General features: G+C 44.3%; 2 protein-coding genes across 2 annotated transcripts; one reads left to right on the top strand and one right to left on the bottom strand.

The window, feature by feature from the left end:
- Window positions 1-650: 650 nt before the first annotated feature.
- On the top strand, window positions 651-12,209 carry cnot3a (CCR4-NOT transcription complex, subunit 3a). Its single transcript, XM_030784770.1, has 18 exons — window positions 651-731; window positions 1,532-1,592; window positions 1,728-1,795; window positions 1,941-2,015; window positions 2,177-2,266; window positions 3,112-3,240; window positions 3,601-3,696; window positions 3,891-4,110; window positions 5,078-5,205; window positions 5,679-5,735; window positions 6,359-7,367; window positions 7,515-7,620; window positions 7,909-8,050; window positions 8,357-8,456; window positions 9,467-9,665; window positions 10,134-10,266; window positions 10,688-10,813; window positions 11,096-12,209. The coding sequence occupies exons 2-18, from the start codon at window positions 1,568-1,570 to the stop codon at window positions 11,192-11,194; spliced, it is 2,802 nt and encodes a 933-aa protein (XP_030640630.1). The 5' UTR covers window positions 651-731; window positions 1,532-1,567; the 3' UTR covers window positions 11,195-12,209.
- An 889-nt stretch (window positions 12,210-13,098) lies between these two features.
- prpf31 (PRP31 pre-mRNA processing factor 31 homolog (yeast)) lies at window positions 13,099-20,310 on the bottom strand. Its single transcript, XM_030784537.1, has 14 exons — window positions 20,196-20,310; window positions 19,507-19,725; window positions 19,008-19,068; window positions 18,521-18,604; window positions 18,124-18,221; window positions 17,893-17,999; window positions 17,255-17,424; window positions 16,858-17,015; window positions 16,133-16,222; window positions 15,447-15,574; window positions 15,256-15,328; window positions 14,859-14,987; window positions 13,974-14,072; window positions 13,099-13,459 (listed from the first exon to the last, which is right to left on the bottom strand). Exons 2-14 carry the CDS (start codon window positions 19,723-19,725, stop codon window positions 13,340-13,342), a joined length of 1,536 nt encoding a protein of 511 aa, XP_030640397.1. The 5' UTR covers window positions 20,196-20,310; the 3' UTR covers window positions 13,099-13,339.
- Window positions 20,311-23,802: the final 3,492 nt, after the last annotated feature.

The following is a 23,802-nucleotide window of genomic DNA, read 5'->3' as shown; positions in this document are numbered from 1 at the left end:
ACCTGATCAAGTTCGAGACCGGCTAAATAGATGTATTGATCAAATTCTGATCATGTAAAAAGACAGAAAACTCATATCTATTAACGCTAACTTACCTCATTGTTGTTCCACCAGCGACGAGGTACAGTTGATTTCTTTCGTGGAGCGCCTGTTCAGGAAGTCTATTCGAGACATGGGCGGATACGACTGTTTGATCGACAGCTACAATATCCAAAGACAATAAAGCGTGAGACCCACTCAAACCGCCCACTAACATTTCCCTGTCACTGGTTGGTGTCAGCCATCCTTGCTATAATCCGTGGTAAAATAACATAGGAAACACATATTCATCACGATTCTGGACTTTTAGTATTTGCACAAATTAACGACAAGTGGATATTTTGGTTAAGTGACTGCTGACGAACACAACTGTCGCTTAAAGAATCTTTTAAATTTCTTTCCGTAAATATAACCTTTCACCTAATACACTTAGCCAATGAGATAATCAGAAAGAGGGAACTTGTTGGATGAGCTAAAATGATTGACGGGCAATTTTCACCAATGGAAAATGTGAAATTTGATTAGGGGCGGGAGCCAACTTTGGGGGTGTGGTTTAACGTCCATCTTTGAGCTACTGTACTGGAGGGATAGACGAGAAGAAAACATTGAAAATAGAAGTGAAGAATACTCGGGGATATCTCTTCAGGCTGTAAATATAAGATACTGACGAGCAGCATACACAATTTAAAAAGGTATCGAAAGAAATGGATATTATCTGGGTTGGACAGAAATCCAGAAGTACGACAATAACTTGGTCAGGTCTGCAAAGATAGCCATTTAGCTAGCTAGCTAGCACAACGAAAGCTAGGATGGCTCCCTGCACTTCTTAACACATTAGCATTGTAGAATTGCACATTGTTTCCCATATATTGTAAGGTTTCTTTACATAGATTGTGTAGTTTACGGTACTTGCAATATATGCGGAACATACCGCAACACAATAACAGCTTGCAGGTAAACACATTTTGTCTAACATAAAGCTAATTAGCTTTGTAAATGTCAGAGGTATCTGCTAACTTGTTTGCTGGCTAGCGTGCTAGCTTGCCTGCTTGGCAGTGTGTAACGTTACAGAAATATCAATACGGTGTTATACGGGAGCGGGTTAATTGCAAAGTGTGATGTGGCTTTTAAGATAGCGTGTAATTTCGGTCAAATTTGTTTAAACATGCAACCATTTTCTTATTCGACTAACCATAGAGTTTAACTTTCAACTAAGTTTATATTCGTTTGTTTATTAAGGAGAAATAGTCAACGTGTCATTCCACAGTCGCAATTTTGTTTTCATCGAATTAAGCAAATACGGCTCACCAGTCTTGCCAGCGAATGTGTTGGGGATTTGTTAGGGATTTTCTGTTGTTTTCTAACACGCGGAAGTGCGCTATTGTTTATCTCTTATCCTCAATCAGAAATAACTGTGAACAGACACACAGAGAATATTACGACACTTATGCGTGTTTTACCGTTAAGTATGTCGTTGTCATTTTGTTCCCAGTTACAGAAGGTATGAAGACAGTATCATAGCGAAGCCATGGCCGACAAGAGAAAACTTCAAGGTAAGAACCCTCCCTCCACACATTCATCTTTTGTAGCAAGGGGTACTCAACTCTTCATTATTCACTAACCACGAACCTGTATTGAAATTTCCGGGGTTTTTTTGTAATGCACAATTTCTCTGGGAATGTAAACAGGTGAAATAGACCGATGTTTGAAAAAAGTAGCTGAGGGTGTGGAGCAGTTTGAAGACATCTGGCAAAAGGTAAGTGCGTTTTCACACCCGTACCGGTTCGCTGTACGAATCCCGTTTTAAAAAAAAGCGTAGAACGCCGGGAAAAAAAAATAATCCAGCGGATGGTTGTAGATGGATTGTTTCATTTACTGACGCAAGTGACTTTGATGTCTAGCTCCACAATGCAGCGAATGCCAATCAGAAGGAGAAATACGAAGCAGACCTCAAGAAAGAGATTAAGAAGCTCCAGGTTAGAGATACCGCTCCTTCGTCTTCCTCTCTCCTCCTTTCTTTATCTCTCTCTCTCTCTTTTTTTTTGTCATCCTCCTTTCACACTCTGTCTTTCTCTCGCGTCTTGTCCCCTCATTGAATGACTCCCCCTTTTCCTCTCTCCCCTCTCCCCCCCGACAGCGACTACGAGACCAGATTAAAACATGGGTGGCTTCCAACGAGATCAAAGACAAGAGGCAGCTAGTGGAGAACCGCAAGCTCATCGAGACGGTAATTCCGTACCCACGCAGTGCCCACAGCATGTCCGGCAAGGCCCTTCCGCTCGTCGACACATCAGCAGAAACCCTCCGCGGCGGCAACAAGAACATACCGCGCGTAAACTCGACCTCGTCTTTGTCAAACGTCGGGCAGTCCCACCCGGCACATGACATTGACCGAAAATGCACGAACCTTCGTCAATGATGTTTCACTGCAGTTTCTGTCCAGTCGTATTCATCTGAGGAATGTACTTTGGAATGACTTCAAAGATGGATTAGTTTCGAGGCATGAAGCAAAAACCAAAAACCAAAAAAAAAACCCCAAATGCTTCTATTTAATGGTTTTCGAAACGTGAGCGAAATCGTCTGCTGGTCAAGTAACGGCCAAGTAACTCGCGGCGATGAAGCCGGGATGCAGGACATGCACTGATGCAATGTTTTCGCGTCCCCCCTCTCTCTCTCTGGAGTCCCACGGCTCCATGCACGTTTGTCGCCTCCTTGTTCGAACACACCTGATTCATGCACACCTGATTCATGCACACCGGATTCATGCGGTCAGCTCATTAACTAACTACCCCTGTATTTGCTGAATCAGGTGTGTTAGAGCAGGGAGAGACATGAAATGTGCAGAGCTGTTGATGTATCCAGAGGCAGGATTGGGGAAACGCCTGGCTAATCAACACTGGGCTTTCGTGATTTCGACATATGCTGATGGTTCTAAACATGACAGTATAATTATCACCGCACGGTTAGAACTAATTGCGCAACGGGGGAACTTTAGCCTGACCTTTGCTGAATGTCTCTCTCTCTCTCTCTCTCTCTGTCTCTCTCTCTCTCTCTCTCTCTCTCTCTCCGTAGCAAATGGAGCGTTTTAAAGTGGTGGAGCGAGAGACGAAGACGAAAGCATACTCTAAGGAAGGGTTGGGTCTGGCCCAGAAAGTCGACCCGGCTCAGAAGGAGAAAGAGGAAACGGAACAGTGGCTCACGGTAACAAAGAACCTAACCCGGACAGACAAACAAACAAATAAATAAGTAAATAAATAAATAAAACAGTGGGCGACTCGGGCCATTGGAGAGGATCAGGTCTTACCACACAGACTGCACACACCGCAGCTCGTCATCACGGCCAGTAGTGTTCAGGGTGAGATCGGGTTGTCGTAGCGACGGGGTGTAGCGTGGGACGGAGTGGAGCGTTAGTGCGAATGGAATCCGATGTCACCTGTTACAGTTTGAGAACAGAGGATTCAGCAGACTTACTGGTCATACAGGAGATGTACATTCACAAAGAATAGGAAGATCACTCTCTCTCTCTCTCTCTCTCTCCCTCTCTCTCTCTCACACACACAGAATACAATAGACACCCTAAACATGCAGGTGGAGCAGCTAGAAAGCGAAGTGGAGTCGCTTTCTGTTCAGACACGCAAGAAGAAGGGAGACAAGGAGGTCAGTCTCTCTCCTTCTGTTTGCTATCCACTCCCCTTTTTCACACTCCCACATTTTCACATTTAACTCGTATAACCAAATGCATATTATTTACATTTGTTTATATATTTCTAATATTTCCACTAAGCGTTTCAGTTACACCTGGAAATCTCATTTGTTTTCCTGTTTTGTTTGGGGTTTTTTGTCGCCTGCAGAAGCAGGACCGAATTGAGGAGCTGAAGAGGTTGATCGAGAGGCATCGATACCACATCCGCATGCTAGAGACCATACTGAGGATGCTGGACAACGATTCGGTGCAGGTAGAAGCCATTCACAAGATCAAAGACGACGTGGAATATTACATCGATTCCTCGCAGGACCCCGACTTCGAGGAGAACGAATTTCTCTATGACGACTTGGACCTGGAGGACATTCGTAAGTGTGCGTGTGCGCGTGCGTGTTTATATGTGTGTCAAGCTGTTTTTACATACGAACTACGGACTGTGTCTGCAGAATCGGGTTCGGACGTTGCCCGAAGTTGCCCTTTCACACATGTAGCGCGTAACTGTCTGTGTCAGACGGCGTTCTCGCCTACTGGAAATACTCCCTTTGGTTCAGGCGAGAGGTGGCACCCGGGTAGAGCGTACAGGAGGCAGGACGTGACGCAAAAAGTACGCTGCAGAAATCGCGGCGTTTTGTTCACAGCACGTCGAGGATGGCAGACGAGGCTACTGGCTTTCGTCAGACGAGTTCGCCGTCGGCCCTCGCCGACAGAAGTTCCCGAATCTCGTCGTCTCTCTCCCGTCAGACATTTTCGCCGGCGTGCTCGTGGAAATGACCCTTCTTCTTCACCCCCGGGCGTCTGTATTCTTCTGGTTTCGCACCAGTCGCGCGTTAGAAACGGCATCGACATGCCCACTCGCTCGCTGTGAATTCTCTGGACGGTGACCTACTCTATTCGCACTCGCGCTCCGTCGGATATTACACGAACTTTTGTACGAGGGAGCTGGCAGAGTAAAGTCGGTTTAATGTCCGACCCAACTGATTCGGACATTTGCGTTCTCACATACAGCTCCTCTGGGTGGAGTTTAGATAAATTTAGGGTCGCAGCGCAAGTCTGAAAGGGGCTTCTGTGTGTGTGTGTGTGTGTGTGTGTGTGTGTGTCGTGGCGTCGACAGGGCGTTTCTTTTTACCTGGTTTGGAAGTTTTTTGTTTTGTTTTTTTTTTACATTTTGAGGCCTAAGTGCATTTCTTGTTTTGCAAGATGCAATTTTAGAAATGAAATTTTTTTTGCTAAATCTTATTATGATGAAGATTCACTTTTTGTCTTTAAATTATTGAACATTTGCCTCACCAAGATGGCGAAGAATTCATCTCTCTCTCTCTCTCTCTCTCTTTTTAGCTCCGTCGTTGATGGCCACTTCTCCCCAGGGTCATATTGAGGATGAAATGTTTCTGCAGTCCAGCAGTACCCCCACCTCCACCACCTCCTCCTCTCCCATCCCTCCGTCTCCTGCTACGGGAACCACGGTATGTTCCTCTCTTTATCTCCTCTCTGTCTCTGTCTCTGTCTGTGTCTGCCTGTCTCAAATTATGCTAAATGGCATCGTGTACCAACTACCATGGCTCCCTGTTTGTCCTCTAGTCTCTCTCTCTCTCTCTTTCTTTCTCTCTCTCTCTCTCTCTCTCTTTTCTCTCTTGCTCTCTCTTTTCCCTCTCTCTCTCTCTCTCTCTCTCTCTCTCTCTCTTGCTCTCTCCTCTTCCTCGCCTGTTCTTTCTCATTAAGACAATACTGTTGATGTCTCTTTTGATGTGAGATAATGTGGTACATTGCACATGGATCAATCATTTAGAAACATACAGAGGGTAAAAAAAAAAAAAAAAAAAGATTTGCATTCAGATCAGTCAACGAGTTTCCACGGTGTCGCTAAGTTCATGTCTCTGCATCTGTACGTGCGTGCGTGTGTGTGTGTGTGTGTGCGCGGAACGTGTGTTTGGTTCAGGAGAACTCAGAAGAAGACAAGAAGAGAGGTCGCTCCACGGACAGTGAAGTCAGCCAGGTAAACTCTTCCCTCTGCGTCTCCTCCACTGACGTCGCCGTCCATAAAAACGATCAATAAGAAAGGCAGGGGGAAAGGTCACTGGAGACCTTATCCCATAAAGATGACATGGCTTTGCTACAAGTGAACCCTCAGTAGCCTCCTCAACTGGAGGTTGCTTAAAACTTGAATAATGAGTCTGAAGACCTGAGCAGCAGTGAATGCTTTGTGCCGTGCGTCATAACCTGTAACGACAGCTCATGACGCCCGTCATAACCTGTAACGACAGCTCGTGACTGCAGTTTAACAGAGACGTCAGTGTTCGCTCTGTATCACACAGCTGCGTTCGTGTAGTAAGTGATGGGAGAGCTCTGGTGTATTTATGATAGTGACCAGCCTGTGAGTGTCATTCATTCAGACCGATAAAGTCACCCCCAGACTGACTCTGTTAATATTACATTTCCATCGGGGTTTTATTTATCAGCAGCGTAAATGAAACAGCAGGTATCTGTGAGTGTACGAGCATAAAATAATTAAAAGTATTTTGTCTGACCTAATCAAAGTTGTACCGTCAGCGCTGATCTCCTCTCACATTTCTCTCCTTTTGCCTTTTCTTTTTTCTTTTCTTTTCTTTTTTCTTTCAGTCGCCTGTTAAGAACGGCAATCCGTCTCTCTCGGCGTTCTCCTCTTCCTCCGGGCCCTCTTCATCCTCTTCCTCCTCCTCGTCCTCTTCGTCGTCGTCGTCGTCCTCCTCCTCCTCGACGCTGGTCTCCATGGCGACGGTGGTGGGCGGAGGCGCGCCGGCGGTGGCCGTCTCCGGCGGCGGGAGCAGCCTCCTCGGGAGCTTCAGCAGCGCCGTGCAGCAGCACCCGCCTCAGTCCCAGCACGCCCAATCCAAACTCTCCTCCTCGTCCGGCTCCGCCCCTTCCAACAGCACCCCCAGCCCGCCCAGTCACCCCTCTCTCCCCGCGCCCGCGGCCCCGTCCTCCTCCCTGCCCGGCTCGGCCGCGCCCGGGACGGCCGCGCCCGGCTCCCAGTCCCAGGCTTCCGCGGGCCCCGGCTCCGGTTCGGGACTGGGGCTGGGTTTGGGTCTGGGTCTGGGAAAGGCCGGGGTGACTGTCAGCAGCAGCAGCACCTCCCAGATGCCCGGCGGGCTGGGGCTCTCGGGGATGCCCGGCTCGCTCGGCACCATGGCGGGCATCCTGTCGGGCTCCACGCCCGCCCCGTACGCCCAGGCCGCGGCCGCCGGCGCGGTCGGCAGCGCCCCCGGTGGCCCGGTGGGGAACAGCGGCTCCAGCAGCAGCGTCCTGACGTCCGGAGGAGGTGGAGGAGGAGGAGGAGGAGGTGTAGCAGGGACGAACTCGGTGGCCACCAGTAACGGCACCGGGGCCGGACTGGGATTGCTGGTAAACAGCCCCGTCCACGGTACCATCAGCGGGGGGATTCTGGGACTGGTGCCCGGACAGACCCCGCTGCAAGGCTCCGGACAGGTTCCCATGAGCCCCGTAGGCACCGCCCCCGGAGGCGGAACCGCAGTAGGGTTGATGGGCGGGAACGGAGGCAGCGCGGGGACGGGCGGAGCAGCTGGCGGCGTGGGCGGGAACGTAGCGCCGGCGCGGCCTCCCAGCGGACTCAAACAGAACGGAGGCACAAGTGAGTATCTGTTGTTTTTTTTTTCTCGTTTGTTTGTTTGTTTTGTTTTTTTAACTTGTTGTTGTGATGGTTCATATTTGTTCCTCTCTCATTTTCCTCTCATGAGTTCATTTGCATATATATATACGTCTGCCCGCTTTACTCCAGGTTACAGCGCAGTTGTGGCAGACAACTCATCAGACTCCTCCCTCAGCAGCGCCAGCCAATCGCAAAACAGCCAGCCCTCCTCCTCAAGCTCATCGACCAATCAAACGTAAATATGCACTCTGCACAAGATTTTCAGCAATCACTCAACCAAAATGCTGTGATTCTATTTGTTGTCTATTTCATTTTCTCGGGATATTTAAAAAAAAGATGCCATTGTCTAGTGATATATTTTCAACGTTGACCTAAATCCGTTCTTGCCTGTATACGAGAAACTCTTGCGCGAGTCTTAATTTATAAAAAAAAAAAAATGAAAAAATTGACTGTCTCCTGCTACCCCCTGCTACTGTCTCTGTCTCTCTCACTCCACTCTCTCTCTCACACGTACTCACTGTAGTTTGGATAATGGTCCCAGTCTGCTGAGCTCCATCACTCTTCCTCCGTCCTCACCATCGCCCTCGTTTCCGGACAGCGCCCCCGGTGGAGGGAGTCTGCTCAATGGCCCGCACTCCTACACATCTAGTGCTGAGGCAATCAAGGTGAGGGAAAGGAGGTGATCTGTTCAAATGATCTGTGTGTTTTTACTCAGTCCAGTCCCCACTGCACTGAACTGAGTTCGCTGTCTTTGTGAATTCAGTTGGTGATTCTACTGAATTCGATTCAGCGTTATATAGAATTCAGTTCACTGCTGTTCTGAAATTCAGTGTTTTCTAGACTTAAGGTTCTAGAATTAGAGTCTCCATTCTGTTCACGTCCACACAGAATGGCTCAGCCGAGATTAGCAGATTGGTTTAATCCCGCTCAGATTGAGATTTATAATCTCTGTGTGTTGTGTTTTCTGTCAGGCTCCGGAGCCGTTGAGTTCTCTGAAAGCGATGGCGGAGAGAGCAGCTCTGGGCTCAGGTCTGGAAGGAGAACTCTCTTCCCTGCACATAACCGAACGTGGTATATAACACTACATTCACACCACACCACACAGCATACACACACACACACACACACACACACACACACACATACACATACACACACACACACACACACACACATATATATATATATATATATATATACACATATATATACACAACACAGCTACACACTGCACCACACAACAAATCCAACAAAATTACACACTACACGCTATATACCCGAACATGGTATATAACACTGCATTCACAATACACACATATACATCTACAACACAGCTACACACCACACAACACACACACACACACACACACACACACACATATATATATATATATACACAACACAGCTACACACTGCACCACACAACACATCCAACAAAATTACACACTATGTACCCGAACGTGGTATATAACACTACATTCACACTACACAACACACACACATACATCTACAACACAGCTACACACCACACAACACACACACACACACACACACATATGTGTGTGTGTATGTATGTATGTGTATATATATATATATATATATATATATATAACACATCCACATAATACAACAACCCGACACATCCAACACGATTACAGACTACACATACCCGAACGTGGTATATAACAACACATTTACACCACACTACACACCTCCTCCCCAGACACACACACACATATATATATACACATCACAGCTACACACATCATCCGACACTACCGCACACTACACCACACTACACATTGGGAACCTCCCATAGGGACAGATTTGTTGTCCAGTGGATTGTAGGAGCGATTGAAGAGAATTTGCTGTGTTCATTTATGAATACTACGCTTAACTACAAAACTGTACACCGTTCCAACAGTCTGCAGAAATGTCTGTCTTTACTTGAATAAGTTACACTGTATTTGAAATGACCGAAAGAGGATCATGTTAATAATGTTGTATACTATAGTAATGTACTGCATTGAGTGTCTCTGTATGAGCGTTTTACTCACTGGACCATCGTCTCTGTTGCTCAGATCTGTTTACGGGTGGCTCCGCCCCCCCTGGACCACCTGCTGCCCCCCAGCCGACGGTGTCGGAGGTCAACCTGCCCCCCTCGCTGGGCGTGTGTCCTCTGGGCCCAGTGCCCCTGTCCAAAGACCAGCTGTACCAACAAGCCATGCAGGAGTCCGCCTGGACACACATGCCCCACCCGTCTGACTCCGAGAGAATCAGGTATAAACGCATACACACACACACATACACATACACACACATACTCACACACTCACACCCCCCACCCGTCTGACTCTGAGAGAATCAGCTATAAACACACACACACACACACTCACTCTCACCCCATGCATGTTATTAGAAACCCCTGCCTTGGAGCCACACTGGTTGCTCACTGTATAAGGTATACCCACATTAAGCCTACGCTGTGCAGGCGCACAGTCTGTGACCCACCTGTCTCTGAGAATCACACGCAGACACACGACTCTTCAGAGAACATCACCACCTCACACACAAGGATTATACACAAGTACCAGCTCTGTTGGACTCGTCTGGAGTCCAGAACCGTCCAGCCTAACCGTGTATTAAAGTTTCCCCTTCTCTGTCTCTCTCTCTGTCTGTCTGTCTGTCTGTCTCTCTGTCTGTCTGTCTCTCTGTCTGTCTGTCTCTCTGTGTGTGTGTGTTTTACAGGCAGTACCTCATGAGGAACCCGTGTCCCACTCTTCCCTTCCATCACCAGGTGCCACCTCATCACTCAGACTCTATCGAGTTCTACCAGAGACTGTCCACTGAAACACTCTTCTTCATCTTCTACTACCTGGAGGTGTGTGTGTGTGTGTGTTGTCCTGTGGATCTCGCCGGAATGGCCGCGTTTCACATATTTTCTTTATTCTGCACGAATCTATTTGTTAATTCAGTTATTTTACAAATACTGAAAAAAACACACTAACTGGGATAAGTGGCTTAAAAAATGAACGAATGAATGAATGAATGAATGAAGGAATGAATGAAGGAATGAATGAAATGTAAAAAAGTAAAGTCACGCATTTTTCAGTACAGACGACCTTGCACTCAGTGGCCCAGTGGCCTCTCGCAAAACTGTTTTTTTTGCCTTAAACACTTTGATTGTACCTCTCACACGCTGCTGTATCTCCAACCTTCCTCCCCTTCTCTCTCTCTCTCTCTCTCTCTCTCTTACTCACACACACACACACACACACACACACACGCGCACACACTCTCAGGGCACCAAGGCTCAGTATCTGTCGGCGAAGGCTCTGAAGAAGCAGTCCTGGAGGTTCCACACCAAGTACATGATGTGGTTTCAGAGGCACGAAGAGCCCAAAACCATCACTGATGAGTTTGAACAGGTAAAAACGAAACTAAACAAACAAACAAACTAAACAAATCAACACCGGGCGTTTCGGAAGTCACGTCACGGCGGTTCGTGCGGAGCGTTTCCTTAACGCAGGCTCGGGAACGGGGGGGGGGGTGGGGGGGTGGGCGGCGTTATTCTAATTTTGATGGAAATGAAGATGATCACGTTTCTATTCATTTTGATCTGATCGATGAAAAGAGTTTTTTCCCTTTTTTTTCCCTCTCTTGAAATAATGTGCTTTTTTTTTTTTTTTCTGTAACTCCCGTCTATCCAGGGCACGTACATTTACTTCGACTACGAAAAGTGGGGCCAGAGAAAGAAGGAAGGATTCACGTTTGAGTACAGATACCTGGAAGACCGTGACCTGCAGTGACCCACGGACGGACCGACCGACGGACGGACGGACGAAGGGAGGGAGGGATAGAGGGCGAGAGAAAAAGAGAAGAGAAAGAGAGAGAAATTGCTACGACAGTGAACGTGCTGCTGTTGACATTCCGAGTTTCAACTCCATGTCGTGGTTGTTAGTTGGATGTGATGTAGGCGTTTTTCTTTAAAAAAACAACAACAACAACAAAAACAAACAAAGAGAGAGAGAGAGAGATAAGTGTGGGAGGGGCCATGTGCCTGTTTACAAGCAAACATTTGAACCTCCTTTTGCTGTTGAGTCTTTCTCACGTTATATCTTTTATTTTATTTTTTTTTTTTTCCCTTGTCAATAAAAAAATCCCCCTTGCTTTGCCATCTAACCAAGCAAACACTGAATGAAAGATTGGGTTTAGGGAGTTACAAAACATACATATTTGAACATAGCCCCTAATGGAGAAGTGTGGTTCCAAACGAAAACCGTTTATTTTTTTTTTCTCCCAGGTTTATTCAGTATAATCGCCGTCTGAGAGTTTGGAGACTCTGCAGTAAGAGAGAGAGAGAGAACAGAATGATGATTAAATTGCTATGCAATTGAATTCCTCTCGACCTCCCTGTCTGAACCATTATCGAAAGACGCAGTTTAAGTCTCCGCGAAAAGAGGCGCCATCGGAAGAAATGATAAAAAAAAAATAAAAAAGGTATGGTTTAGTAGCATCCACCATGCATCTGCCAGCTAAAATGTCGACATGGTCCACCAGGCAAACTCCGTCTGATTCTGTGTTTGTTTAAAATAGCATGAATTAAAAAAAAAAAAAAAATCTTAACGTCACCTGTCTCATACGACGCGAACATTACGAATGACATACAAAAAGAATAAGCAGTTTAAAAAAAAAAAAGTTCTATCTTTTTTTTTTCTCTCACAGACAGTGAAGTCGTTTAGGTTGTTTGTGGCTAAATATTTTTGTTGTGTGGAAGTTTTAGAACATGTAAACAAACAAACAAACAAACCCCCCCCCCCCCCTTCCATTTTTATTTTCTTCGCATCTGTTAAAGAAGATCCACTCATTTCATAGATTTTCACTCATTTTCTGTTCATCGTAGAATCTGTTTGTTCCCCCCCTTTGGTCCACGTTGGTAATGCCTTGTCAGACATCCTTGCTAGTTTAAAAGTCTCCCCCACGTGAAAATTATTATTATTATTTTTTTTTTTCATTTTATTCTCCTTTTTTGGAGGGAAAGTTAACAGTGTACTCGAACCAACAAGAAAGTTAGGCACGTAATAAATGTGACCGGAATTTAAAAAAAAGGAAAAAAAAAAAAAAGAAATTATTTTTTGGCTAAAAAAAAAGAAAAGACTGATAAAAATGGCAGCTGGTGTCTGATATTGTGAATTTCTCTCCAAAAAAAAAAAAAAAGGAAAAAAAAAAAAAAGATGTACAGACTCATTTCTCATCCTTGACTTTCTGAAAAGACAGCATGGGACTCGCCGTTTAGTAAAGGTTGAGAGAAAAACAAAAAAAAACAAAGAGGATTGTAAAATTTCAATAAACTACTTTTGTGAAACATTTTTAATGTGGTCTTCTTTTTTTCTTTTTCCTCATCCGCTCGCGATGAAGACATTAAGCCAAGTCACGCAAGTAAAGTCTAAAAGTCTGATTGGAACATTCTAGAAATTTAATGAAATATCCTAGACCTCCTGCTGTGGTTTGTTGGCTGTTACCTTTGGGCTTAGGCATGTAATTCACGGATCAGAGCATGCGACTGTCAAAGACAACCGACACGTTTAATAGATGAAAGCCTTTCCCGTCACTGAATGAAGTTCTTGGTCACAAACGACAAAGAATGTGTTCTTTTTAAAGTATTTATTAAAATCAGAAATCAGACGTCTCAAATTCTAATAGAAAAAAAAAACATATAATAACGAAGGGTTTGAAAAGGAAACGCAAATGTACATTTGAGGCGTTGCTCTCCGGGCGTTCGTTTCTCGCCAGGTCGGGTGAGACGCAACAGGGACGGAACGGATCCTCTTCTGAAAACGGCTCTGTCTGCGTTGGCTTCGGCGTGGACGACATTTACAGGTCAAACTGCCACGCACAAAATCCTACAGCCAGAGCACAGTCTGTGTGTGTGTGTGTGTGTGTGATATCCCAGTTCACATCTTCCCCTCCCCTTCCCTCTTAACCTTGAGGAACTCGGCCATGTTGGAGAAGTATTTCTGGTTGGCTTCTGCCACTTTCTTCTCTGCTGCCTGGGGATTCACAATCTCCAACCCCTGAGAGACAGAGAGAGAGAGAGAGAGAGCGGGAGCGAGAGAATGAGTGTGTGAACACTGATCACACACATAAGGCTGTGTATGCATACACCTTTTCATTTTTCCGTAGTTGAAAAGGAACATGTTTGTTTATGGGGTGTGTGTGTGTTTGTTTATGGGGGGTGTGTGTAGTGTGTGTGATGAATGTGAAACGTGTGCGCAGCGGAGCCGTCCGTACGAGCGTGTACATCTGTGTGTGTTGTCATGTGGGAACGGAGAGCATGTGTGTCTGTACAGTAAGTGTGTCTGTGGAAGATCAGGTACGCGTGTCGGTGCCTGTGTGTGCGTGTGTGTGTGAGAGTTTGTGTGTATATGTGTTTACTTGCAGAGGCGTGAAGGCCACGTCGCCTCTGTGTGTTTGGTCATGTACGAGTGTGAAAATGCATGTGTGTGTGTGTGTGTTTGTACAGTGGTGGTATCTGCAGACAGACAGACACATGCGCGGGCGTGTGTGTGTGTGTGTGTGTGTGTTTACCTGCAGAGGAGTGAAGGCGACACTTGAACTGGTCCCAGACGAGCGGTCTCTGACCGTGGATTTTCCCCCGTACACCATGCTCTGTTTCTGAAGCGTTCGCTACCGAAAAACAAACACACATTTCAGAGCACAGCCAATGCCAAACCCACCTTCTCTCACACACACACACACACACACACGCACCCATAAACACACTCAAACAGAGTTTGTCAGCAGCTCTGGAGAAAACTTAAAATACTCATTTATTAACCTCTGTCAAGCAGGTATTGATCCAGCTCAGATTGAGATTTATAATCTCTGTGTTTTGTGTTTTCTGGATTAATCACTGAGTCTTAAAAAAAAAAAAACATATATAAAATACCTTTATAAGTAGAAATAATAAAGCATGTTTCCCCGTGTCTTAATAACATGTAAAATATGTTTATAAGTAGAAATGATAAACTGCTGGACCACTGAGATGAGACCGAAATGATTTACGCCGCGTGCGGCGCTATGTTCCTTATGACATCATTTCTAACGAATAACATTTAAAACACGGAAGCAACGTGAGAGAAAGAAAAGAATGAGAGAGAGAGAGAGAGAGAGAGAGAGAGAAAGGCTGACGGAGAGCTCTAATAAAACCTGATACGTACAACCTCCAAATATCCTCTCCTCTTTACACTCTACAGCCTTCAGATATTCAGTCAGACTGAGCTCTCTCCCGTTCTCCATCAAACTCACAAGAACACAGGTCTTTGGGACAAACACACACACACACACATATATATATATTTTGTCCTACTTTCTTCTTGTGCCTGCCCCCCCCAGACATACACACACACACACACACACACACAGTGTACCAGCTGCAGTATATAGGCCAGCGGCCCTGTTAGCGGTCTTTACCTGTAGGGATTTGGATATCCTGGCCTTGGTGGCGTCGTTGACCTGCGCTTGTCTGACCCTCCCGCTGCCGGACTTTCCCAGCTGGCCCAGACTGAAACCCAGGTCCTCCTGATACGCATCATCCTCAATCTGTCCAACAGGGTGGCATTAAAACACAACCACGCCACACCAAAAAATGTTGCAGTTGACCTCCACACCAGTAGAGTGCGCTGTGGTTTGCAGTGTTAATTTGTGTCTAAATCTATAATGACCAAGCTGGTTAACTGCAAGGCTATGCAAATCAGGTGACTGTTTACAAGCAGTTTTCTAAATTTAAGCATAAGCAATAAACTGATAAAACTACTGTATTTGAGTATTGAAGAAACCAAAAAAAAAAAATCCCATCATTGAGACTGACCTCAGCAAAGGTCATTCTGTTGGCATGTTTTCTGATCTCGGTCAATCCCAGACGCTCCTTCATCTTACGATATCTGAAATCAGATAAAAGATAAAAGGATGAACAAAGAAGAACAAAGAAGTGACTCTCTCTCTCGCTCGCTGACTCACTCACTTTCTCACACACACACACACACACTCTTAGATCGTTACCTCCTCCCTCCTCTCTTTTTTCGTGGGGCGTCCAGCGGAGCTGGGAGGGGCTTCACCTGTTTGACAGGCGGTGGTTCCTGCCACTTATCAAACTTCCTCTCAATCTCCTCCTTCAGGTCATACCCCACCTACACACACGGACACAGACAAAGACACACAGACACACACACACAGACAAAGACACAGACACACACACAGACAAAGACACAGACACGCACACAGACAAAGACACAGACAAAGACACAGACGCACACAGACAGACGCACACAGACAGACGCACACAGACAGACGCACACGCACCCAGACACACACACGCGCAAATATGCACGATAAACAAAAACAGACAGCACAAATCACAAATTAATTTGATTACTAAACCAATTAGCGATTATGTACTAATTAAATACAACAAATGACCTGTCAATTTGATTACCGAATTAATCAGTAAACAGCAAAATATTATAATTAAATACAATACGTTAATGAATTCCAATGCGATTACTGAACCCCAAACGAATGCGCAAGTAATTATGACAAAAAACGTCCGATTTCTGCAGAACCCCGGGTGAAAAGTTCATCCGGCGAACCGCTGAAACGTGAGCTGATGCTCCGCGTGCAAGCGCCTTGGGGCAGGAGGACGTGGGCGTTGCGTAAAAACTGCGAAAAGGTTTCAAGGTCACGGTCACCTTGCCGTCGGCGCTCTCGTGGAAACTGTCGACGCGAGCTGCCAGGGTGCACTTAGCCGCCACCAGACGCGCGGCCTTCCTCCTCAGGTCCTGCACGCGACACACCGCAACACAAACAAAAATGCAGACACAAACAAAAAACATGCAAACACAGCGTTCAGTAAATGCAATACAACAGTAAATGCAAAAAGCTCGACACAGTTGTTTTACGAATACGAGTATGAATACAAAATACCAAAATACTTTATTAATCCCGAGGGAAATTCAAGCGTCGCAACAACACCGTCAGCCCACACCAAACACAACGTAGAATAAAATAGCAGAATATAACAAGATAAATAGGAGACAGGACTAAAATAAAAACAGATAAAATAAAATAAAGGTTTTGTTTACTCTCTGACAACACATGTGAGCAACAGCCAAGGGACGCATCTGAAGTTCGTTCGAATTCGAAACGTGCAGATTTTGACTTTAAAAAAAAAAACATTCTACTGCAGCGCTTGGGAAGACAGACGTCATGAAACACCATTCTGCAAAAAAAGAAAAAAAATCTGTGCGCCAAACTGTCTGAAAGTGAGACAAAACCGGACACGCTGAGAGGGTAGAGCGCGCAGTGGATTCATCTTCTGTTTGAGCAGGCTTTCAGGGCAGATGTATTAGTGAGGTAAAAGTGTGTGTGTGTGTGTGCGTGGGTGTGTATGTGTGTATTTCAGGGTAACACTGACCGGGGGCAGAGACTGCACCACGTCACAGTGGTAGATGAAGCCAGTGTGGGGGAGCAGCGAGGTGCTGCTAAAACCAGCCAGAGTTCTCCTCTGGGCCCCCAACAACATCAGGTTACACGCCGGCATCTTAGACAGGTTAGTCAAGCCTCCCGCAATACCTGAGAGAGAGAGAGAGAGAGAGAGAGAGAGAGAGAGAGAGAGAGAGAGAGAGAGAGAGAGAGAGAGAGAGAGAGAGAGAGAGGAGAATGTCTGTCAGAAAGTACACAAAGAGAGTATGGCACTGAAGAGGAACACGTGCATGAAGAAAAAAATAAAGAGAGAGAGAGAGAGAGGGGGAAAGGACAGTTTGATGAGTGCCTGAGGATTTTGCAGGCAATCACTCACAGTGCTGACTCACCCATGATTTTGGCAGCAGTCGACGCCCCTACGATGATTGACAGATTGGGGGCAATGAAAGACATCCTGGATTCGACATACTCGTAGATCTTGTGCTTCGATTGGTTCAGTTCCAGGGCCATGTCGCACGCCTCCTCCAATCGCTGGAGCTCGTCGTCGCCCAGCATCGTCCTGGAGATGTCAAACCAGGTTTCATTCAGGTTTCATACGAATCATTCAACCGTTCATTTAGCTGAATAATCTATCAATATAAACCAAATTCACAGGACTATCTTTGTCCAAGCTGCACCTAGACATTTCAAAGGCACATTCAGATAGCTGTACAGCAAGAAAGTTTGACCACATTTCCAGATATTAAATTCCAACCGACTGACTGACTATCATTCTGCCTACTCTTCAGTAGAAGGAGAATAATCATCAAAATATGATAAATGTAGGAAAGGACACTGAAGGAAATTTGAAGTGAGTGTCTATTGCAGTAAGAGCCAAAGCGTCCAGTGAAACTAAACATTCTACTTAGAACCGGAATGATTTAGAAGATTCTAAATTTCAGAAGATTCCGTGGCTCCCTTTATGACATCGCTGCCTGTTCTCTCACTCTGTTCTTCTGGGTTTGAGGGGTGCAGTGGGGAGCCTCACCCTTGTGTGGTGGATGCCGTGACGCTGACGACCATGATACTGGCGTTGGTCAGGATCTGCTGCAGGGTCTCGTTGCTCTTGCATTTGTCCAGATTGTTTCCCAGCTCCTGTGCATGGATACGCATATTACGACACGATTGATTATGATCATTCAGCCCTTCAACTGAGGAACCTTGACCTGTAGTGTGTCTCTTATGGGTTTAGACAATCTGTGTTTTTCCCCCCACTTACCTTCACCGTCCTGATATAGTCCAAGGCGTTCGGGACCAGGGATTCCAGTTCCGGGAATCTCTTGGAATACTTGTCTCGGACAAACTTATGAATGATGTCTGGGCGAAAGGTTCAAGGCAGAGAACAGAATTAGCATAACGAAAAAAAGTTTGAAACATTTTCCTTACTGTCCAGCTTTATAATGACCATAATACATTAAAAAAATGATGTAACTCAGGCTTGAACCGGTTTAAATAAATAAATAAATAAAGAGAAGAGAAACTGATGTCCGTCAGACATAAATGTCACTCTTACCAGGTATGGCTGGACTACAATATCATCAATAATCATCGTATAATCAATATTATTTCCAAGTCTCCACTGTGTTGACAGAGGACTAGTATGTTCTGTGACTCACTTAGCTCGTTGTCAATCTCCACTGTCAGGTTGTTGGCGGCAACGATGAGTTTGTACTCTGGATCTGCTTCCACTGGACCAGACACTGACGAGAGAAAAGAAAAAAAAAAGACAAAGAGACTATTCAATCAATCAATCAATCAATCAGTCCATTCATGATGATCTCTTTATCAAACTGCATCAGTTAAAAGCAATGGACAGCAACAGCAATGAATCTGTACGTACACAAGTCTGTTCCAGTCTATGAGAAAATGCATGTAACATTATATATATATATATATATATGCTAATGCTGTTTAGCCATAACAGTGAATTATGTGTAGAGGGGAAAACCCTCTTATTGCCTGTTCTGTGTGGGTCAGTCACTGCTGAATGGTACTGATGATTTCACGGGCCATGGCAATTGGCGCGAGGCTCATATCAAAAGAAGAGCAGGACGAGTTAAGACCAGCTTGACGGGTGGGGGTTAAGGGGAGGTCTGCACTCACCCTCTGAGGTTTTGCGCTGATTCCCTACGTACTCGGAAATTTTGTCCATGATATCTGAAAACTGCAAGCCAGAAAGAGAGAAGGGAGGGAGAGAGAAACGAATTCACTTCAAGCAACATGTCAGACACTGAATATATGGACTTCTGACAGCAGTACATTAATATGATAATGATCAGCTTAAAGTTGAAATCAGAGGATCGTGTCAAGGAAGACAAGAGAGAGAGACAGAGAGAAAAAGAGAGAGAGAGAAATGGCAGCAGAGAGAGAGAGACAGAGAGAGAGAGAGAGAAATGGGAGCAGAGAGAGAGAGACAGAGAGAGAGAGAAATTGGAGCAGAGAGGACCAGCTGACTGAGACAAAGACAAAACAGATGGAACTGAGAGATACAGAGAAAAAGTAACACATTGAGATGATAAAAAGAGACAGGGTGAAAGAGAGAGAGACAGAGTGAGAGAGAGAGAGACAGAGTGAGAGAGAGAGAGGAAACCAGTTTACTCACAGGTTTGCTGTGTCGCAGTTTCGCTATGGAGGTGATGCTCTCTGCTCCACTATAGTCCACCTCCATCTCTTCAGGTATATCTTCCAACCCCCCGCCTCCTTCCCTCTGTCCTCCAGCCTCTCCATCACTCTCTCCTCCTTCCTCCCCAGGATACAGCCCGTCCTCCCCTTCATCTCCGGCCTCCTCCAGATCTGCCAGCAGCTCGTCGGCCAAAGACATCTGATCAGGCAAAAAAACCCGTCACTTTTTTTTTTCATTGTCAGGTTTAACGATCGTCATGTATTAATGTGTATTATTGTATTTAGGGAATGGAATTGTGATGAATAAACACACTAATCGCATATTTACACGTGTTAAATGTAATGCACATTAAATCAAACGTGCTTGAGGTTACATAAACGAACATCATTGTGGTCAATTCAGTAGCTAATCAAAAGACTGTGGATAGAGTCCTTCACATAGAGTTCCATGTGGGTTTTGGAGCTCAGAGCAGGAAAATGAATTTAATATTTCAAACGGACTTCTGAATGAATGCGTGGAGGTAACATTAATTTAGTCGATTCACACGCAGCAAAAGTACAAGTCGTATGTGCTCTATCTATTTGAATTAAACTCAGCTAGTTATGTTAGCTCACGCGCAAACTGACTGGCTTGAGGCTAGATAGCGTGCCAAGTTTGGATATACGTACCTCGGTGCGTTGTCTCTCGTGTAAGCCAAGTGACGAGAAAGCCGAAAAATATCAAGCAATTGTCAAAATGTGTGCTTGGAGAGTTTGTTTGGGAACCTTGCTAGGGAGCCCTTCGTTCATACAACGAAATGCTAGCCACGAGTCGCAGCATTAATGCGTCACAGCTTTTTATGCTGCCTCTTGCAAAGCTTGCTGGGAATTGTTGTTGTCGTTTTTTTTTCCCCGAAAAGTTCTCAATTTACTGCAGACTTGACACAGTAATAACTATAATTTTCTCGTCGACAGGTTTTAACGACGGCGTGGAGGCATTAAAGACACTAGGATCACAAACCTGTTCAAATAAATAGAGACGTTTTTAAAAACTATAACTTAGAGTATAGACTAGTGAACTGACTAAATGAAAGATACTCAGAGAGAGGTATTATAAGACAGTACAATTTATTTTCATCAAACAGTTAAATAAACGATTCACAGTTTCCATGTTATTTTAATTCAGTTTTCTATGAAACCTCTCAGTGAAACCTCTCAAACAACATAACAGATGCTTTAAAGAGATTTAACAAATGAACTGTTTTTTAATGGCTGGTTGTATTGGCATTATTAAAGTAATAATAATAGTCATAATAACAATCATTTAAATTTGAATACATAAGTCAAGTTATGGCCGCATTGTCAGATTTCTTCTCTTTTTTTTTTTTCATGCTAAGCAACACGAATTGCTCAGAACGCAAATAAACAGAAAAAAAAGATGTCAGTTACATTTTCAAAAATAACATTTATAAACAGACACACTGGAGGACATATAGATACAGACTAACAGCTACAAATATGTAAATTATATAAAATATTTCAAAGCCTTTTTTTTTTAATTATTTTTGGGAAAATATTTTGCTCCGTTTGTTGAGGCGAATATATATAGAGAGAGATGGAGAATGAGACTTACCAGCAATTGCAACAATTGTTGAATTCAAATAAATAAACGAATATACAGCAAATATAACATAAATAATATAGTGCAAACATAAATACATGAATAAATAAACAATAAATATTCAATAAATTAATCTGAAAATAAATACAAATAAATACAAATTTGGAAAAGAAAAAACAAATGCCAAAAAAAAAACAAGCAGTATAAATCCTATGAGGTGGATGTTCCATCTTTTTCGTGCAATCTAAGAACACATCTAAAGAAAACAACTCTAAAATGACTTTTTTTTTTCTTGTAGACAACTGTAAAATTTCACTATTTGTTTTGTATAGATGCTGAGTGAGTACTGCACTTTCATACAGAAGTATGAGAATTTCTTTTTTCTTTTTTTGCCCCCCCCCACCCCAAACCACAGCCTACAAGGGTGTCTGACTGCAATGAGAACAATTTTACAATGTAAATACTTCTATTCAAGCTCACAATGAGAGAGAGAGAGAGAGAGAGAGAGAGAGAATGGTCAAGGAAAGTGCTTCCCCTTCAGATTCAAGGGATTTTAATACAAAGATATCGTTAAGAAGCGGCGGAGAGAGGAGAACAGGTTAGCTGGTACGCGATAAGACTTCCATTGCATAGCCGTTTTAGTTTGACTCAGATTTTACTCCAGGCTTCTCGGCAATCGAAGTGACTGTTTTGCTTGTGAGTGTGTGTCCACATACAAGCGCGGTGGCGGTAGAGTGTGTGTGTGTGTTTGTATGTATGTGTGTGTGTGTACGTTAGTAACGATCAAAACTGGATTCAATGTATGAGACGCTACAGCAAGTAAAACCTGGAAAGGTTCCAGATTGGGAAACAGAAGTCTTTTCATTGCCTTCTTCTTCTTCTTCTTCTTAAAAAAAAAACACCCAGCAGTAGTGACTGATGCCAGAGATCAAACTCATTCCCCTAACAGGTTTGTCTCTGCGGTGGATCTGAGAAGAAAGATGTCACACTAAATGCGGGTCATCAGCTGGGCTGACAGTAAATCTTGATGATGTCACTGGATTGGCACCAGTTGGTGATCTGGGCTTCACCGTACGGTCTTTGCTCTTGGTGGTCTTGTGGCCGTTTGCTCCTGACAGAGAAAGTATATTTTAAAAATATGTGTAAAAACATTCAATAAATACTCAATACTGCAATTGTTGCTATATGCTGCAATGGTCTCGTAAATGTGTATTTTAACATTTTAAGTTAGGTTAAAAATAAACTCCTTCTATAATTCCGCCACTGCCTGGCAAAGCTTTGAAGTGCGAGAGAATATGAATTATGCATCTACAGTGCCTTTATTTAGCACTGAAAAAAAAAAAAACGATAACAGCTAAGATGTACTGAAGTGAACTAAAAGATGAGGATTGTGCCATAAGATTATATCAAGACATATAGCAGATAGACTGTAACATAAAAGTCATAGTCAAACAGATTTAAACTGCATCAAATAAAGGGACACATACATACATACATGCAAACCTGTTTCATGGTGTGCATGGTGACATAAATAGTCCAGCCTTACTGTTCCGTTTAAATCCGAATTTGTAACACACGTTTTCTCAATGCAATTTCACTTAATTGTGTGGGAAACATCTGGAAACTTGTTAAAATACAATGCTCATAATAGAGATAATGCTGACATGTCAGAATCTGCAGTAAAAGGCACACACTTACCAAACCCGTCGAAGTGTGGGGGCTTTCCTAGAGGAGAGGGACTGGTTGGTGCAGAACCAGAACTGAGTTCATTGGTTGGAGTTTCCTGTCAGTATCAGAGTGAAATGTCAATAACAGAGGAGAGATCGGCTACACTCGTCCACATATACAATTCTATTTTCATCCACCCATCACAAATAATACTAATATCAATACTTACCAGTTGATCTGAACTACGGTAGGATTAAATCGTTCCATGTCACATACACAAACGTACCTGGTCAAAAAGATAGACGGTGACATCATCAAAAAAGGACACGTTCCTCCCGTGGTCACGGTTCTCTTTGTCCACCGTTTCCTTCGGTGACTTCAGCAAGCTCCGCAACCCCACCCTCTTGTCGACATCCGTTTCCGTGACAATGATGACCCTCCTGGTCGATTCATTTTCATGTTCATCCTCCTCATCCTCCTCAGGATCGCTTCCTGTTGACAGGCCTCTTCTGCGACCTCCTCTTTCTCTGTGCTCACCCCCTTCCCAAAAACCTCCTTTTGGGTTCGGAGAAACTGGGAGAGAAAGTGCAAGTGGAGGGAGGGAGAGCGAGAGTCGGGCCAATTTGGCTGCAATAGAGGATGATAATGACGCAAAAAAAAAGATTTACATCGGTTACCAAACATCTCTGTTAATGTGCCTTTCCAGACATTCATGAATTAAATATAAGCGAGAGATTACAGAATTACAGATTGCATGAATTAAATATAAGACCATCTCTCTATCAATCACTCAGTGTTATCCATATGGGCTTTATTTAAAAGCAAAAAAAAAAAAAAACTGACCATGAAAACAACAATAACAACAAGAAGGAAGCTATATATGAACCTTTCATCGCCTGGTTTGCAGCAGGAACGGCTGGTGTAATCTCAGGTTGTTCTATCACAGTTATTGGTTCAGTCTGAGATTTAGTGGATTCATTCTCTGTCAGAGCAGTGGCAGCTGGCTCA

This window comes from Chanos chanos, chromosome 9 (assembly GCF_902362185.1).
Source record: "Chanos chanos chromosome 9, fChaCha1.1, whole genome shotgun sequence".
Lineage (NCBI taxonomy): Eukaryota > Metazoa > Chordata > Actinopteri > Gonorynchiformes > Chanidae > Chanos > Chanos chanos.
The sequence above is the reverse complement of the archived record's forward strand: the minus strand, read 5'-3'. Positions and strand labels throughout refer to the sequence as shown.